This window comes from Myotis daubentonii, chromosome 9 (genome assembly GCF_963259705.1).
Source record: "Myotis daubentonii chromosome 9, mMyoDau2.1, whole genome shotgun sequence".
In the NCBI taxonomy this organism is placed as follows: domain Eukaryota; kingdom Metazoa; phylum Chordata; class Mammalia; order Chiroptera; family Vespertilionidae; genus Myotis; species Myotis daubentonii.
In genome coordinates this window covers 79,919,991-79,939,468 of record NC_081848.1, presented here as the reverse complement: position 1 = coordinate 79,939,468, position 19,478 = coordinate 79,919,991, and the positions used below count along the sequence as shown (strand labels likewise).

Here is a 19,478-nt window from a genome sequence, read left to right as displayed (position 1 = left end):
GTAGAGCTATAGACAGTGCAGTATTGATAGTATTTCTCATTTAGTTTTAAAAGGGTGTATATTTCTTTTTTTACAAATGATTGTTAAAGGTAAATGAGAAAATAAAGTTGAGATAAGAAAATCAAGAAGTCATTTATATTTAAAATATATTTTCAGCTCAAATAAGAAAATTGATGTGTCTTGACTGGAGAGTTCTTAGTACTTTAAGAAAAACTTCACACTGCTCTAGCCAGTGTGGCTAAGTTGGTTGGGCATCCTGTTATGCACCAAAAGGTTGTTGGTTCAATTTCGGTCAGGGCATGTGCCCAGGTTGTGGGCTCGATCCCTGATAGGGTGTGTGCAAGAGGCAGCCAATGGATGTTTCACTCTCATATCAGTGTTTCTCTCTCTCCCCCTCTCCGTTTCTCCCTCTCTAAAAAAAACAAAAACAGCCGAAACCGGTTTGGCTCAGTGGATAGAGCGTCGGCCTGCGGACTGAGGGGTCCCAGGTTCGATTCCGGTCAAGGGCACGTACCTGGGTTGCGGGCACATCCCCAGTGGGAGATGTGCAGGAGGCGGCTGATCGATGTTTCTCTCCCATCGATGTTTCTAACTCTCTATCTCTCTCCCTTCCTCTCTGTAAAAAATCAATAAAATATATTTTTTTAAAAAAACAAACAAAACAAAAACAAAAAACTGATTTAAAAATATAAAATCACATCGGCCTTGGGCATGCATAGCCCTACTCCACATAAAAAAAAATCTTAAAACAAAAAAAAGATAGCTCAACTGGCGTGGCTCATTGCTTGAGCATTGATCTGTGAACCAGGAAATCAAGGTATGATTCCTGGTCAAGGCACATGCCTGGGTTGCAGGCTCCATCCCCAGTAGCGGGTGTGCAGGAGGCAGCCAGTCAATGAATCTCTCTCATCATTGATGTTTCTATCTCTTCCCCTCTTTCTTCCTCTTTGAAATCAATAAAAACGTATTTTTTTTTCTTAAAGTTAGAGTGTTAAAAAGAAAGAAAAGAAAAAACACTGACTAAAGAAGTTATGCTTCACACTTAAGTTATGCTTATTGGTGTTTGTTTCATAGGATGCCAGATCCAGACTTCACTGTGAATGATGTCAAAATGTGTGTGGGTAAGTATTAAGCATGTGGCCTTTGTGTCTTTGAGGCAGAGATTTTACACTTAGGACTGAGTCCTAATTCTCTGAGATTTGAGAAGGTTTAGGACAGCCGTGGGCAAACTACGGCCCATTTGAAGAATAAAAGTATTGAAAAAAAAGACCGTACTCTTTTATGTAATGATGTTTACTTTGAATTTATATTAGTTGACACAAACACTCCATCCATGCTTTTGTTCCGGCCCTCCGGTCCAGTTTAAGAACCCATTGTGGCCCTCGAGTCAAAAAGTTTGCCCACCCCTGGTTTAGGAGCATTGAAGTATGTATTGGATTGAAGTAGTTTCTTTTTTTTTTTTTTTTTTTAATTAAATCTTTATTGTTCAGATTAGTACATTTGTTCCTCTTTTTTCCCCCCCATAACTCCCCTCCTCCCAGTTCCCGCCCCACCCTCCGCCCTCACTCCCCACCCACTGTCCTCATCCATAGGTGCACTATTTTTGTCCAGTCTCTTCCCACATCTCCCACACCCCTTTCCCCCCCAAGAATAGTCAGTCCATTCCCTTTCTATGTCCCTGATTCTATTAAAAATACCAGTTCATTCTGTTCATCAGATTATTTATTCACTTGATTCTTAGATTCACTTGTTGATAGATGCATATTTGTTGTTCATAATTTGTATCTTTACCTTTTTCTTCCTCTTCCTCTTCTTAAAGGATACCTTTCAGCATTTCATATAATCCTGGTTTGGTGGTGATGAACTCCTTTAGCTTTTCCTTATCTGTGAAGCTCTTTATCTGACCTTCAATTCTGAATGATAGCTTTGCTGGATAAAGTAATCTTGGTTGTAGGTTCTTGGTATTCATCACTTTGAATATTTCTTGCCACTCCCTTCTGGCCTGCAAAGTTTCTGTTGAGAAATCAGCTGACAGTCGTATGGGTATTCCCTTGTAGGTAACTGAGTTTCTTTCTCTTGCTGCTTTTAAGATTCTCTCTTTGTCTTTTGCTCTTGGCATTTTAATTATGATGTGTCTTGGTGTGGTCCTCTTTGGATTCCTTTTGTTTGGGGTTCTCCGCGCTTCTTGGACCTGTAAGTCCATTTCTTTCACCAGGTGGGGGAAGTTTTCTGTCATTATTTCTTCAAATAGGTTTTCAATATCTTGGTCTCTCTCATCTTCTGGCACCCCTATAAGTCTGATGTTGGTACGCTTGAAGCTGTCCCAGAGGCTCCTTACACTATCCTCGCATTTTTGGATTCGTTTTTCATTCCGCCCCTCCGGTTGGGTATTTTTTGCTTCCTCGCATTTCAAATCATTGAGTTGATTCTTGCGCTCCTCTGGTCTGCTGTCGGGAGTCTGTATAATATTCGTTATTTCAGTCCGTGTATGCTTAATTTCTAGTTGGTTCCCCAACATAACATCGAGGGTCTCATTAGTTTTCTTGTAGATCTCATTAAGTTTATCGGCGGCTTCTAAACAGTTCTTGAGAGACCTTAAAAGTGTGGTTCTGAACTCTATATCTTCCATTGACAATTTTGTCCTGTTTCTTTGTCTCTGCATTTTGTTATGCTTTCTTGGTGCACCCCCTAGTGGTCTTTGTGCGCAGTCTTGTAGTTAAGCCTTGATTGTTGTAGCTAATACCAGGGAGGGTTTGACCTCCAGGCCAAGTGGCTGTGAAAATTAGCTGTGTCTGCAGTGAGAGAACTTCTGTCCTCTAGGGAGGTGCTAATCTAGCCTTTGCCTGAGGCTATCCGGCAAATGCCTTTGTGCAGGGCTTGGGCGGGGCGGGTGGGTCTCATGGGATCAACAGGGCGGGCCGGAGAGAGCAGTTATGGCGGCTCTCAGTCCTGTCCCCAGGGGCTCTGCCTCTCTGAGTTCCAGCACCCGCTGCAAAGCTCGGAGAGAAAGCTGCACTCGCTCTGACCGAAGCCCGACAGTCCCGCTTCTCCCGTTTGAGCCTGGGTCCCTAAAGACTCGCCTGTATCTGGAGCTCAGAGTCTGCGACTCCCTCCCGATTGAAAACAACAATCGCGCCCTCCGCCGCCAGCCCGCTCCGCGCACTCCGCACCTCAGAATTTGACTTCAGCACTGCGCCTCCTCTGAGTGTCCGTATGCGTTTCTCTTTCCTCCTAGTTGTAGGACTTCCACTCAGCCAGCGTTCCTGTGGTTCTGGGTGATGTCCGTTCTGTCTTTTAGTTTCACTTTTGAAGTAGTTGTTCAAGGCAGCAAACTCCGGCGTTAACCTATGCCGCCATCTTGGTTCTCCCCCTGCTTCTTCCTCTGAAGTAGTTTCTTGATTAGAAACTATAATTCAGCAACTGAGAATTTTCTCAGAGGGAGTTACTAAGTTGCTTTGTTTAGCACTCATTTGAGGTAAAACATTTGAACCCGATACTTCTTTCCTACCTGCCATTTTTATCTCTGTGCATCTCTCTCCCACTCCCCACCACTTTCTCTCCAGAACATCGTGCCTTCCAGGCCAACCTCCCCTGGAAAGTGAAATTTTATATCTATGAGCCAAGAATGAAGCTTCATTCATATTTGATTTTCTTTTTTCCCCCCTAAAAGCAGAGAAATTTCCAGGAAATTTTTACCAATGCTACATTTGTTAACTAGGCCAAGGTTTGAAACTTTGTAAACTGAGTAGATACATTAAAATTTTTCTTCATCAGTGACTGGTTAACTTAAGTCTTTAATCTGATTTATGTTTTATTGTATTCAAAATTAGTAAAAAGAAAGCAAATTAGAACAATCTAGTTAAAGAAGAACACCTCCTATGGTCAGTAAAGGTTCAAGTCCATTTTCTGCAGACCATTGCTGTTCAGTGAGACAGTACTGAATTCAGAGATGGTCACTCTCCTATACACGATAAGGCAGTAAAGTAGATTAAAATCTTTTAGAAAGGTTTCCAACAGGACATGAAACAAAAGTTGTTTGATGTTTTCCTTCTACCACTAAATTTCCTCTATGCTGAAGCTGCACTGAAATCTCTTGCTTTGGAAATTAAATATTGCAGTACTATCTCTTGGCCACTTGAGGGCCCTTTTTAGACATCTGGATAAATTTCTGTTTATCCTGTTAGGTCAGTGGTCGGCAAACTGCGGCTCGCGAGCCACATGTGACTCTTTGGCCCCTTGAGTGTGGCTCTTCCACAAATACCACGTGCGGGCGCGCATGTACAGTGCGATTGAAACTTCGTGGCCCATGCGCAGAAGTCGGTTTTCGGCTCGGGCGAGTCTGTTTTGAAGAAGTACTGTTGATATTTGGCTCTGTTGACTAATGAGTTTGCCGTCCACTGTAAAAGTCAAAGATAGCCCCAGTAGAGGAAAGCTCTCTCATTCCCTGTATTTTTTACTCCCTCGGTGATTCTACATTAGATTCCACTTACCTGCCTGTCACTATGTATTTCCTAGTACCTAGCATATTCTCTGGAGTATGTAGGTCAGGGGTCTTCACACTACGGCCCGCGGGCCACATGCAAATACAAATACTGTATTTGTTCCCGTTTTGTTTTTTTACTTCAAAATAAGATATGTGCAGTGTGTATAGGAATTTGTTCATAGTTTTTTTTTTAACTATAGTCCGGCCCTCCAACGGTCTGAGGGACAGTGAACTGGCCCCTGTTTAAAAAGTTTGAGGACCCCTGATGTAGGTACTCAGTAAACCTGTTGAGTAAAATGCTTTTCTGTTATTACTCTTTTCAAAGTAGGGCTCTCTCAAGAGGCATCAGAAAGACCTTTAGTACTTATCAGCCCATCACTTGACTTCTTTTCCTAATGGACCTCCAGAGCAGTAATTCCTTAGAGCAGTGGTTCTCAACCTTGGCTGCACATTAGAATCACCTGGGAATCTTTTTAAAATCCTGATTTCTGGGCCTCATCCTCCGGAAATTCTGTTTCTTTGTTATGGGGTGGGGCCACAACATTAGTAACAAAGAAACAGAATTTCCGGAGGATGAGGCCAGAAATCAGGATTTTAAAAAGATTCCCAGGTGATTCTAATGTGCAGCCAAGGTTGAGAACCACTGCCTTAGACCTTTTAAGTAAATGGACCACCACAGCTTTTCTCTATGGGTCAAGCATTCTTACGGGTTTGTGGGCCACAAATGACCTGTATCGGAATCACCTGTGTTAAAAATAGAAACTTCAGGATCTCCTCATAGACTTATCCAAATGTAATGAGCTACACAGTGGGGCCTTGACTTACGAGTGTCCCGACTAATGAGTTTTTTGAGATACCAGCTGTCTCTCGGAGAATTTTTTGCATTGAGTTGATAGAGTAATTTGAGTTAACGAGCTCCTTAACGAGCTCAGTCTCAGAAAGAATTAAACTCGTAAGTCAAGGCCCCACTGTACAAATAAAAGGACTCATTCAATCACTAGTCTCCTTTTGGATTTCTTATCATTTTTTTACCATTTTTTAAATATTTATTGCTAATAATGATCTTTGGAAACTTTTATTTTCCAGATAGACCTGTGAATAGTCACAGATATCTTTGCTGTGATTTAAAATAAAGCTGTGATGCCCTGGCCGTGTGGCTCAGTTAGTTGGAGTGTCATCCCATACACCAAAAAGATTCTGGATTCGATTCCTGGTCAGGGCATATGGGAGGCATATGATGTTTCTTTCTCACATCGATGTTTCTCCCCTCCCCCCCACCTCCTTTCTCTTTTCCCTTTCTCTCTCTCAAAAAATCAATAAAATCATATCCTTGAGTGAGGATTAAAATAAAGCAGTGATTATATCTAATCTAATAGACCTGTGGTCAGCAAACTGCAGCTCGAGAGCCACATGCGGCTCTTTGGCCCCTTGAGTGTGGCTCTTCCACAAAATACCACGTGCGGGCGTGCACGTACAGTGCGATTGAAACTTCGTGGCCCATGCGCAGAAGTCGGTTTTCGGCCTGGGCGAGTCTATTTTGAAGAAGTACTGTTGATATTTGGCTCTGTTGACTAATGAGTTTGCTGACCACTGGAATAGACTTTCAGAAATTTCAACTGATACCTAACTTTATGTCCAGGTTGTTTGAAGTCTAGGTGGTTGGGTTTTTGTTTTTGTTTTGGGTTTTATAATTTAATGTATTTTAATAGCAGACTTAGAAGACAGACATTAAAAATATGTACTTGCAGCCCTACCCGGTTTGGCTCAGTGGATAGAGCATCGGCCTGCAGACTCAAGGGTCCCAGGTTCGATTCTGGTCAAGGGCATGTACCTTGGTTGTGGGCACATCCCCAGTGGGGGGTGTGCAGGAGGCAGCTGATTGATGTTTCTCTCTCATCGATGTTTCTAACTCTCTATCCCTCTCCCTTCCTCTCTGTAAAAAATCAATAAAATATATTTTAAAATAAAATGTACTTGCATGTGAGACAACTCAGAAAGTATAGTGAATGGATGGAATCTACTGTGTGACAAAAGTGCAACAAACACCATTGAGTTCCATCAGTAAGAAATTTACTTGTTTCTTTAAAAAATCCAAATGCTGACATTGTTCAGAAAATTTGAACAGGTTTATTTATAATTGTTATAAAGTTGAACTGCTGAAACTTGTTTACTGAAACATTTTGATTTGCGTGAATGCTTTGTATCCCTGCATTTATATTTTAAAAATTCACAAATGAAATTGGAAAAACTGCCAAAACTGATTTCTGTCCCCTCTTTTCCACTCGCAATCATATACTTAAGAGGATAGTTGGGGGCGGTTTTCTCTTGGATAACTAACGATTGTCAAAATGCAATGAACAGACTATTAGTGATTACAAGAATCCATTATCACTACCAGTATATGTACTATGGCTTAATCCAGTCTTCTTTTATACTTAAGTGGAATGTTACATTTCTAGTATCAGTTCATGTCCCAAAAAGAAGAAAATCATTCTATGGTGTAAAAATTTTGTGATGGGATATATTGGTTGAGAGTATGGACTCGGGCAGAACTGTCCAGGTTTAAATCCCAACTCTACTAATTACTAGCTGTGTAACCTTGGACAATGTTACTTAAGTGTAAAGTGCTTAAAACATAGTACGTGCTCAATTAATGTTAGCTATTACTATGTCATTTTTTTAAATCTTCATCTGAGGATATTTTCCCATTGATTTTTAGAGAGAGTGGAAGAGAGAGGGAAAGGCAAAAAGAAATATCAATGTGAGAGAAACACATCGATTGGTTGCTTCCTGCTCAAGCCCCAACCAGGGCCTGGGCCTGGGAGGAGCCTGCAACTGAGGTAGATGCCCTTGACCGGAATCGAACCCAGAACCCTTTGGTCCACAGGCCTATGTCCTATCCATTAAACCACAGTGCTAGGGCACTATGCCATTATTTTATCTAAGTGCTCTGGTACGTACACAGAGTACTAAGTGCTCTGGTGGCATTAACAGTGGAACTACTTTTGCTTTGATTTACATTCTTGAAGGAAAACAGTCACTTTTTAATCAGAGGCCCGGTGCACAAATTTGTGCATGGGGCCGATCAGGGCCAGGCTGGTGGGGGGTAGGAGCCACGGGAAGTTGGCCGGTCAGCCCTACCCCTGATCGAAGGGGGGGGGGGGGGCTGGGCAGGTCAGAGGGGGTTCCGCAGGAGGTTGGTCGGCTGGCCCCACCCCCGATCAGGCTGGTTGGCCTGGGCAGTGGGCGTCATAGTGACTGGTCGTTCCGGCTGTTCCGGCATTCCAGTGGCTGGTGTTTTATTTCATTTTATTTATTTTTTAAATATCTTTTTATTGATGCCAGAGAGGAAGGGAGAAGGAGAGAGAGATAGAAACATCAATGATGAGAGAGAATCATTGACCAGTTGCCTCCCACACACCCTCCATTGCTAATTGAGCCCGAAACCTGGGCATATGCCCTTAGCCAGAATCGAACCTGGGATCCTTCAGTCTGCAGACTGACGCTCTATCCTCTGAGCCAAACCAGCTAGGGCTGGCTTTTTATATATATACTAGAGGCCTGGTGCATGAAAGCAGTGCACAACATTCATGCAGCGGTCGGGGTTGGGGTCCCCTAGCCCAGCCTGTGCCCTCTCATAGTCTGGGACTCCTCGGGGGATGTCTGACTGCCGGCTTAGGCCCACTTGCTGCTACCACCACTGTGCTTGCCACTGTGAGTCCGGCTTCTGGCTGAGTGGCGCTCCCCCTGTGGGAGCGCACTGACCACCAGGGGGCACCTTCTGCATCTGCCCCCTGGTGGTCAGTGTGCATCATAGCAACCGGTTGTCCCACCATTTGGTCAATTTGCATATTAGGGTTTTATTATATAGGACCAGGGGTCCAGTGCACGAATTCGTGCACCCTGGAAGGAACTGTGGGCTGCAAGGCTGCGGTAGGCATAGGGGCGGGTCTTGGCCCATCCTCCGCGCCCCAGCCTGGCCCCTCCCGCCGCAGTCCCCCAGTCTCGTCTGCCGGCAGCCCCGCTCCCACGCGCTGACGGCGCCAACCCTGCTCGCACCCACTGATTGTGTGGAGTGATTGAGGCCAGCCAGCAGGGGGTGTGAGCTGTGGCTGCTGCCCTGATTGCCCCTCAGGGGCAGGGAGAGGTGGAAAAGCCCTCGGGCAATCAGGGCCAGTAGCCGCCGCTTGCACCTGCTGATGGCACCAAGTGATCAGGACCCACGCCGGGCACCAACAGCAGGTGCAAGCGGCAGCTCCAGCACTGGCTGTGGTGCGAGCGGGACCAGCGCCAGCAGGAGGTGCTAGCGCCAGGCAGGACTACGGCATGTGGAAGCAAAGAATTTTTAGTAACCACCAGAGGCTCATCCCAATGACAGCGACCAGCGCCCCACCTTGGTCTGGCGCCCTTGCTTACCTTCTCCACCATCCCACTGTGGCCAGTACCCACCATGTTCTGCACATGTCCGCTAGTGGTCAGCACATGTCATAGCGACCGGTTGTTCTGCCGTTCAATCTATTTGCATATTAGCCTTTTATTATATAGGATACATGTTTTTATTGTAAAATACAGATAACGTTTACTATTGTGGTAATTTTAAAGTGTACAACTCAGTGGCATTAAGTATATTCACAATGTGCACCCACCGTTAATAAATAGTTCCAGAACTTTTTTATCACCCCAAACAGGAACACCTTACGCATTAAATAGTCAATCTTCATTCCCTCCTTCCCTCAGACCCTGGCAACCACTAATCTGCTACCTGTCTCTGGATTTGCCTATTCTGGACATTTAATATAAATGGAATCACAAAATGTAACCTTTTATGTCTGGCTTCTTTCACTTAGCATGTTTTCAAGGTTTATCTATCTTGTGGCATGTAACAGTACTTAATTACTGTTTATGGTGAAATAATACTCCATTGTGCTGGGTATACCACATTTTGTTAATCCACATATCTATTGATGGGCATTATTTTCACCTGTTGGCTATTGGACCAGAGATCCTATGAACATTCATGTAGAAGTTTTTGTTAGAACACCTGAGTTTGAGTCTTTTGAATATATATTCACAGTGGAATTGCTAGGTTATGTAGCCATTCCGTGTTTAATTAAGGAACCACAAATTGTTTTTTCACAGCAGTTGCATCATTTTATATTCCTACCACCAAAGTCTAAGGGTTCCAGTTTCTCTGCATCCTGGCCAGCACTTATTTTTCATTATTATTATTATTATTATTATTATTATTATTATTATTATTATATGGCCATTCTAGTGGGTCTGAAGTAGTATTTCAAGTCATTTGAAATATGATTTAACATTTGCTTTTCCTTCTAAAACATGAAGGGTAGTTTGGTCCGTTGCCTTACTTATGTTATATTTGATTATGTATTCTGTCATGTCTACTTCATTGTGGCCATATTCTTGTCCTCTTGCCTATTATCTTTTATCTCTAACCAGACTGTAAACTCCTTGAAGGCAAGGGATGAGGTCCTAATACTACTTTATATCTGCCAAGGCCAGGTATGTAGTAGGTATTTGTTAGTTTCATGCAAGTTGAACAGTATTCTTAATATTCCAGCAGTAGCTTTTTATTCTCTCTCCCTTCCTTAACCACAATTTTTTTAACTTTTTAGCTGTGCTGCCTTTCCATATCTTCTCTTATGCTGTTGCCTCTATTTGGAATTCTCTCTGTGGAATCTTTCTTGCTGAAATTCTGTTTATTCTTTAGAGCCAAGCTCAACGATTCTCCTACCCTCTTTTTTTCTTCTCTGATCAGTATAGGTTATATATTTTCCTTTATTTTTAATTACTGTTTAATTGTGTTAAACCTTTTACTTTACTGACTAAATTTTCACAGCCACCCATAGGGATTATTCACAAGTTATAGAAGATGATATTAAGGTTCAGAGCAGTTAAATAACTTGGCCAACTAGAATTAGAGATGAGATGTACATTAGATCTCTTTGGCTCCAAAACTATTGTTTTCTTCCCCTAGTATTTTATGCTACCTCTTCTAGCATTCTGCCTTTTGTTGTGGTTGTTATGATTAGTTGGGAGTCTGATGTAAATAGATATTTATGTCCCTTATGGTAGGTATCTTAGTAAATATTTGTGGAACGTATGAAAAGGGAAATTTATATTAGAAATACTTGACAGGTTTTGGAAATAACCCTTTTAAACAAAAGAGTAGACAGATTGAAATTTAATCTAGTACTCACTAAAGAATCGGTGTTTTACTCAATTTGTGGGAGAGATTAGATTCTGTTTCAAACCTGCATCAAAGCAGCGTAGCTCAGTGGATAAGTACATTGACTCTAAAATTGGGCTACCTGCATTCTTGTCCTGCTTTGTCCTGCAAGTTACCTATCACCCGTTTTCTCATCTGTGACATGGAGATTACTACTTAGCATTTAGGATTGAATGAGATATTGAATATAAGATTCAGTGCCTAACCATATAAATAAACATGACATAAGGGAGTGATTGTTATTTTTAATATTACCCATTGTCTTCCCCATTTTCTGTGATTTGATTTTCTGTTGATTATCTCAAGTCACAACTATCTCTTTGTTATTGAAAACCTTAAATAAGAAAGGGTTAGTTTGTTTACTTTCACTTGTATTTTATAGTCTTAATGTATTATGGATATCAATGGCTCAGTAGAGATAATCAGTGCATCTTTCATGGCAGGGAGTCGTCGCATGGTGGATGTCATGGATGTGAACACACAGAAAGGTATTGAAATGACGATGGCTCAGTGGACACGCTACTATGAGACCCCAGAGGAGGAACGAGAAAAACTCTATAATGTCATCAGCCTAGAGTTTAGCCACACGAGGCTGGAGAACATGGTGCAGAGGCCCTCCACGGTTAGTCTAACCATTTTTTCCACATTGTCATTGTCACCAAAAGAGTTGTATATTTACTAGGAGAATGTATTACTTTCTGTACATACCAAGATGAAGATAAAGAGGACAAGACAATTTGATAAGGATAATTTGCATTTTTAGATGGTCCATCATTTTCTAAAATAATTTAATTTTATATAGGGAGGGACCATTCAGATTTACATCACCAATATACTTAATTTAGGAACATTGGCCTTTGTACATAATAAAGAATAATCTTAAAATTCACTCTTGTAAGTACTGTCAATAGGAAGTTTGCCTTATAAATTTCTGTCCTATAGGTTTATGTTTGCTGAGAAGCTTGGGAGAAAACTGGTTTAGAGCTAGGTGATTGTTTTATGAAATTATTTTGGAGTAGATTCTACTGGATAACTAGTAGCAATAAATTGACACCCCATACTTAGGGAAAGTTAGTCTTTGATCCAAGCTCTCCTGAAGATAGATGCTGATTTTACCCATTTCTTGGCTAAGTAGTGACTGTCTATAGGACATTGAGAAAACTTATTTTTATGATGGGGATTGCTTTCACTTTTGAAATACACCTAGTCATTTACAGACAAATTTTATTCATTTAATTCCTGACTCAGGACTCACTTTTGTCAAATATTACACCTGGAACTTGGAATATACTAATTGTTTAAAGTCAAGATCTCCGTGTTTTATCCCTTTGACTTTCAAAGCTAAGATATTGTAATTGCTTTTAACATCATCGTGTGTGTGTGTGTGTGTGTGTGTGTGTGTGTATAGCTTACTACTAAGTTACATTGTTATTATACTAATACATAGATATGTATAGACCAGTGGGAAAATATCCACAGTATTTCACTATTATCTGAATAGATAATTTTTTGTCATTGCTTCTTATAACTTGAGATGCTATAATTAAATACAGAATTTCTCATTAAGAAAACATTTCCCCCCGTAGAATGACAAAAGTTTTTTTAATAGTAATTTTTGTTTGTTTGGTCATATGGAAATACAGGAAGACAGGAAATATAGGTACATTTAATTTTGTTATTAGCCAAACCTGGTCTACTTAATAAATAAAGAGTTCAATTAAGTGAGGAATGTAATAATTACAATAACCTATTTTTATAAATGTGTTCCTTAATATTTTTAGAATTTCAATTTAAAAGAAATATGGTTGTACTTATAAAATTAAAGCTTGATCTGGATCATACTTTTTCTTTTTCTTTTTAAATTTAGAAATGTGTAACTTACACATGAAGCCTTCTTTGTAACATCCTTAATTGATTCATTATGCCCCTAGTTTTTTGGTTGGTTGTTTTTTTTAAAATATATTTTATTGATTTTTTACAGAGAGGAAGGGAGAGAGATAGTTAGAAACATCAATCAGCTGCCTCCTGCACATCTCCTACTGGGGACGTGCCCGCAACCCAGGTACATGCCCTTGACCGGGATCGAACCTGGAACCCTTCAGTCTGCAGGGCGACGCTCTATCCACTGAGCCAAACCGGTTTTGGCAAAAATATATTTTTTAAAAAATCATTTTAAAAAATTAGAAAATACTGTACCATTAAATGGAGGAATAGAATCTGTGAAAGGGCTCAGAAGTAGAAAATTTTCTAAGGACAAAGGGTTAATGCACAAGTATCTTTAAGGTACCTAAGACCTGGCCAGAAAGATTGAGTGAGCTATTACCAAGGTCACATCCTAAAATCAAGCAAGCTTTCTATGACCTTGCTATATAAGCGGTAACATACTCTGCTGGATTACTATTTATTTATTTACTGTTTTGGGGGTTTTCTGCCCACAGTATACCCCTCCATTTATTTAGGTCTTTTCTAATATATCTCAATAATGCTTTTTTAAAAAATCAACTTTATTGAGGTACAATTGACATACAATAAAATGTACCCATTTTAAATGTACCTTTCAATGAGTTTTGACAAGTGTATTCATTCATGTTTTTTACATAAACGATATAATCTCTTGTTCACTATGATCTTTCATATTTTCCAATTTAGCTTATTAGTTCAAGTGCCTACCACATGCTAAGATGCTAAAGCACTGTGCTAGGTGCCAGAGGTACTGTAGACAATAAGGCCATCCTTATCCTCAAAATGCTCAGAGTCTCATGGGGAGAAAGACCAGAGGATAGGCATTTATATAAACTTCAATATGGAAATGCTTCAAAAGAGAATAAATACAGAATGAGAATGTTGTGAAAGCCAATAGGAAGGACTAAACTGGAGGCAAACTGGGGAAGCTCTTTAAAGGACGTGATACCTAAACTTAACGTGAAGGAAATAATGATGCAAAGAGAGGGAAGACTAGCCCTGGCCTGTGTTTCTCAGTGGTTAGATCATCAGGCCCACGAACAAACAGGTTGCAGGTTACATTCCCAGTCAAGATTCACTTCCAGCCCTGGTCAGGGTACATGTGGGAGGCAACTAATCGGTGTGTGTGTCTCTCACATCACTATTTCTCTCTCTCCTTCTCTCTCCCTCCGTTCCTCCCTCTTTCCCTTCCACTCTCTCTAAGAAAATCAAAGGAAGACTAGAATTCCAGGCAGAAGGAACAGAATGTATAAAAGCAGGTGCACAGGGAGAGTAAGGTGGGCAACTTTTAAGTGCCATTGTGGATGCTAGCATAAAGTGGGATTCTTTGGTGAGACAAGAGAGATTGTTTACTACTGTCATTCCAGCAGTAACTGGGAGATAGATAAAAATTAGCAACAGATACAATGTGCAGATTTGTTTGGTGATGAGGAAATTAGTTTATGGAAGGCCATGAGCTGTTTTTGCAGTGTATGAATGAATACATTAGGTCCTAGGTATTAGACTTCTTACCAGTTGGGCCTATATTGGTGCAGAATAGGTAGAACCTGGTGGTTATCCCTACTTGCTCTCAAATGGATGAAGCCATTTAACAAAAAGCCTATCCAGAGCCTAAAGATTAAAAGCATGAACACCTTACCACATTGTTCTCCTGGAAGTCAGACAACCTGATAATAACAAATAAAGGGAGGCCAAGATGAGTGACTTGTTGCAGGTGAGAAATTCTGGCCAGAGTAGTTCAGCTTTCTCTGAATGGACACCTGATAAAGGAATACTCATGTGTTTCTTAATTTCCCTCTCCCCCATTGGACATAAGAACTTACTGCCCTAGCTGGTTTGGCTCAGTGGATAGAGCGTCGGCCTGTGGACTGAAGGGTCCCAGGTTCGATTCCGGTCGGGGGCATGTGCCTTGGTTGCAGGCACATCCCTAGTAGGGGCTGTGCAGGAGGCAGCTGATCGATGTTTCTCTCTCATCCATGTTTCTAACTCTCTATCCCTCTCCCTTCCTCTCTGTAAAAAATCAATAATATATATTATTTTTTAAAAAAAATTTACAGTGTATTGAGCAAATACAATTATTCATTATTTTGATAAAGACTTTCTAAAGGATATTACCAGAAGATGGGAGATGCTGACTACTGCATTAAGTGAACAGAAAGTAGATTTTGATTGAGAGAAAGAAAGGAATCTGGGTTTCATTCAGTGTTCTAGGCCTAGTGAATGCTTGGTTAATTAAAACTGGTGGTTCCCTAAGCAGAACTTCTTTGAAATGGAGCAACAAGTTAACCTTCATAGTTGCTCCTAATCTTGCTTGTTTCAACTTGCATGTCATTTCCATACACTCTCCCACAGTTTACATCTGGGTGTCCACTGGACACCTGTCTCATCTCATTATGCACAGACTGTATGCATCTGTCTAGATGTGTATTTTTTAATCAAACATGTTGTTATAAAGCTTACTAGCTACATATTTTGTACAGTCGTAAGTTAGATATTTACAATGTCAGTGCTATGCTGGATTCATGGTTGTTTGGCTCACACTTTATCTACTGAGACTGTTTCTTAGAGTTCCGTGCTTGGGTATAGACATTTGAAGGTCCAGAATGTGTTACAATTCAGTGTAAAGTGTTCAATAAGTTCATATATTTTCACTTCTCATTTCTTTCAGCACATATTATTTCAAACAGATTCCTAAATTCTGATAATATTATTTCAAAAAACTTTAACATGTAGATATATCTACTCTTCATAATATCTCTTTCAGGTAATTATTCTCATTTTACAGATGAGTTCCAGGGGCTTGCATATGATTTTTAAAAATGTTTTTTATTGATTTCTGCCCTTGCTGGTTTGGCTTACTGGATAGAGCGTCAGCCTGTGGACTGAAGGGTCCTGGGTTCGATTCCGGTCAAAGGCATATGCCCGGGTTGCAGGCTCGATCCCTAGTGGGGGCTGTGCAGGAGGCAGCCGATCAGTGATTCTCTCATCATTGATGTTTCTGTTTAGCTCTTCCTCTCCCTTCCTCTCTGAAATCAATAAACATATCCTATATAATAAAAGTCCTATATAATAAAAGCCTAACATGCAAATTGTGTCCTTGGGTGGTCATTTGACTGGAGACTGGGAGTTTGACTGCTTGCTATGAAATGCACTGACCACCATGGGGCTGCATGGAATATGGTGGGCGTTGGCGGTGCTGCTGCTGGCCCCAATGGGCCTGGAGGAGAGGGGGACTGCTGTGGGATGGTGGAGCAGGTGGTGCCAGGCCAAGGTGGATGCCAGTGGGGACCCAATCACCCTCTGATTGCCCTGCAGATAGCAACCAGTGGCAGGGGGCAGGGCTACCGCCCAGCTTCCAGATACTGAGGGAGCAGGGCAGCAGCCTGCAGGTGGAATGTTGGAGCAGATGAGGGGGCAGCACCAGACCAAGGTGGGGTGCCAGGTGGGGCCCGATCTCCACAGGCCACCCCGAGGGACCCCACCCATGCATGAATTCATGCACTGGGCCTCTAGTGTGTGTGTGTGTGTGTGTGTGTGTGTGTGTGTGTGTGTGTGTGTGTATTTTTTAAGAATATTTTTATTGACTTCAGAGAGGAAGGGAGAGGGAGAAAGAGATAGAAACATCAGTGATGAGAATCATTGATCGGCTGCCTCCTGCACACCCCCTACTGGGAATTGAGTCCACAACTCAGATATGTGCCCTGACCTAGAATCAAACTGTGACTTCCTAGTTCATAGGTCAACGCTCAACCATTGAGCCACACTAGTTACATAAGATTTTGAGAAAACATGACCTGGAACTTCTGATTTCTAACCATCTAGATTCATGCAAAGCTCAAATCCCTACTGGATTTTTTTTCTTTGTCTTTCTTTCTTTTTTAACTTTTGATATCTTCGTTGCTCTAGTAGTGTTATAGCTTTCTGTTAGTTTATAGGTACCTTCCAGGTAGTGCCTCTTATTGTATCAAAAAAAAAAAAATAGAGTTGATTATACCAGAACCAACACAGAAGAGAAGGCTTGGCTGGACACTACTGTTATTTAATAACTTCACTTTGATTAGTGCTGTCTTTATGATCATGTTGATAGAACCATTAGTCTTTATTCTCGTTAAATAATAATTACTAGAGTGTTTGCCCATCAGTACTAAGATTCAGCAACAGATTGTTTTAGTTCACTTATAATTATAGTCAGTCTTTCAGTGTGTGTTTTGAGAAATTCATTTTTCTTTAAAAAAAATGATTTGGTTGATTTCAGAGAGAGGGAGAGGGAAAAAGAGATAGAAACACCAACAATGAGGAAGAATCATCAGTCAACTGCCTCTTGTATGCTCCCTACTCGGGATCTAGCCACAACCTAAGCATTTGCCCTGACTGAGAATCAAACCTCAACCTCTTGGTTCATAGGTCACCACTCAACCACTGAGCTATACCAGCTGGGCAAAATTCTATTTTTCTTGATTTTAAAATTCTCTTTAATCCTGACCCTACCTTTGAAGCCTAAATGTTTTCCTTTTTAAAGGTGGATTTCATTGACTGGGTAGACAACATGTGGCCAAGGCATTTGAAGGAAAGTCAGACTGAATCAACAAATGCCATCTTGGAGATGCAGTACCCTAAAGTGCAGAAGTAAGTGGCTTACCCTGCATTTTCCTCAGTGTGCTAGGGGAGACCAAAGTAGTAGCAAGGATTGGTTCCTTAGGCGCCATGCCCCGTATCCTAAATGATCAAAAGCATGAATTCTTTAGAGTAGCCTTTACAGTCCCAAAGGGAAGAGTGTATGTAAGAGTATTACAGCCCATGATCACATGGTTAAAGAAAAAAATTTATACTGGGAATGAGATGACTTGCAATTGCATTCCTCTCACTGACTGGGAGTGGATTAGATGGAAGATAGAGGGAGTGTACTGGGGAGAGTATGGCATTGTGGTGGGGCAGGTCCTCTTTTTCTCATCAGTGCACTAACACTGCTGCTTTTTTTGGGGTCAGGTACTGTCTAATGAGTGTTCGAGGCTGCTATACTGACTTCCATGTCGACTTTGGTGGTACCTCTGTCTGGTATCACATCCATCAAGGGGGAAAGGTACGGTTATAGTTGTGATGGGGGTTGGAATCTGACACTGGTTATATGACTTTGCTTTAGTTCATGCTTGCTTAATATACGTGGAGGTGAATCTATTAGGAGATTGTCCTGCTCATATCTAGAGATAATTATAGATTTAGTTGACCTTCTTGGCTAGAATTCAATAGGAATTAGTATTCATCTAGACCACTATGATCATGCCAATATTTGCATAGTATTTAGCAAACCTCAACAGTCCTGTTTGTAGATCCCCAAAGCAGAATTCTCCAAATGAAGGCAAGGAAGTGGTTTTAGGAGGACAAGATAATTTCTCTATGTGGGAGCATAATAAGATAGTAAAAGGACACACAAATTTTGGATAGATTCACAATGAAATCAGCAAATTGAGATCTAAAGTACCTTTCCCTATATGAAGGCATTGGTGTAAAATGGGGCCAAAGGATACCTTTAAGACGTTTCTGAAGTTATAAATAGATTTTGAAAGATTATTCGCATTTATAAAGAACTATATTTCAGCTTGTTGGAGTGTTTCTGAAATGGTGTGAGAATGGAAATCTAGAACTAATATTAGGGGTTTATAGTATTATACTCTTATTGTTACGCTTTTCCCCCTTAGAATTTAATGCATTTGTGAGAGAAAAGTAAAACTGGAATAAAAACAGATAAAGTTTTAAACCTTTTAAAATGTGAGGTCCTAATCTAGAACAACTGTACCTCTAAATCCAAAATCATTTTATTTACTTTGGATCCATGTAAGTGGTACCTTAAGTTTTATTCTTTTGGTCTTGGTAGCTACCTTGGAACAAAGCAACCCAGACAGTCTCTTAAAGATTTTGTACCTAACAGTAGAACTATAGAGGCCAGACAGCCAGGGGCGAATAAGGGACTGCCTAGGTAATAAGCCCAATGCCCCAGTTCTTTCTGAGTCTTAGATAGGTTCTTTGTTCTACATTCAAATCTCAGGGAAACTCTTCATCAAGTGGAGGATGAAACAATATGTACTTTTTGGGACCCTTAGAATTTCCCAGTGATCAAGTTCTGTTAGCTGGGAGAATTGCTTGCCTTTCTTCTACATGTTGGTTTTAACTTTGTATCTATTTATCAGTTGAGGGGGGTGACTGGGTCATGTCAATGGCGGTTAACAGACTGAAGTTTTTTAACTCACAGGTCTTCTGGCTCATCCCCCCTACAGCCCACAACCTGGAGCTGTACGAGAATTGGCTGCTGTCAGGGAAACAGGGAGACATCTTTCTGGGTGACCGGGTGTCAGATTGCCAGCGCATTGAGCTCAAGCAGGGCTATACCTTCGTCATTCCCTCAGGTAAGCAGGATAGGAAAAATGGATTATCTACTCTAGCCACTTTTTTTCTTAAAGTCAAAAGGAATTGATGGATTACTCCCAAGAATGATTATGATGCTAGGGTAGGCAGAAAACAGCAGTGTCCTTTCCTGTCATTATGCAGTGGATGCTGAGGTTTTTTTCTTTTAAGGCAGTGATTTTCCGCTAAATGTATATATCAGAATTGCCAATGGATGCTTTTCAGATCTATATGTTTGGGCCCCACATTAGCCCTAGAAATTCAGAATCTCTAGATAAAACCAGTTCTGCAGGTGATATACAAACCTCTGGTTAAGAACTACCTGCTCCTCTAGAGGATGACTGAAAGCTAGAAAAAGTGCTGAATTAGTAATATTTTTTATCA

At 41.0% G+C, this 19,478-nt stretch overlaps 1 protein-coding gene across 5 annotated transcripts in view; it reads left to right on the top strand.

Moving 5' to 3' along the window:
- KDM2A (lysine demethylase 2A) overlaps positions 1 to 19,478 on the top strand; it is a 94,405-nt gene that overhangs the window by 38,308 nt on the left and 36,619 nt on the right. For 3 of the 5 annotated variants that reach the window (XM_059709934.1, XM_059709933.1, XM_059709937.1), the window contains 5 exons: positions 1,075 to 1,121; positions 11,177 to 11,355; positions 17,215 to 17,321; positions 17,682 to 17,775; positions 18,943 to 19,096. In XM_059709934.1, coding sequence (XP_059565917.1) covers positions 1,075 to 1,121; positions 11,177 to 11,355; positions 17,215 to 17,321; positions 17,682 to 17,775; positions 18,943 to 19,096 — 581 coding nt within the window. The remainder of the gene's footprint in view (positions 1 to 1,074; positions 1,122 to 11,176; positions 11,356 to 17,214; positions 17,322 to 17,681; positions 17,776 to 18,942; positions 19,097 to 19,478) is intronic. The other 2 variants (XM_059709936.1, XM_059709938.1) reach the window with 1 other exon arrangement.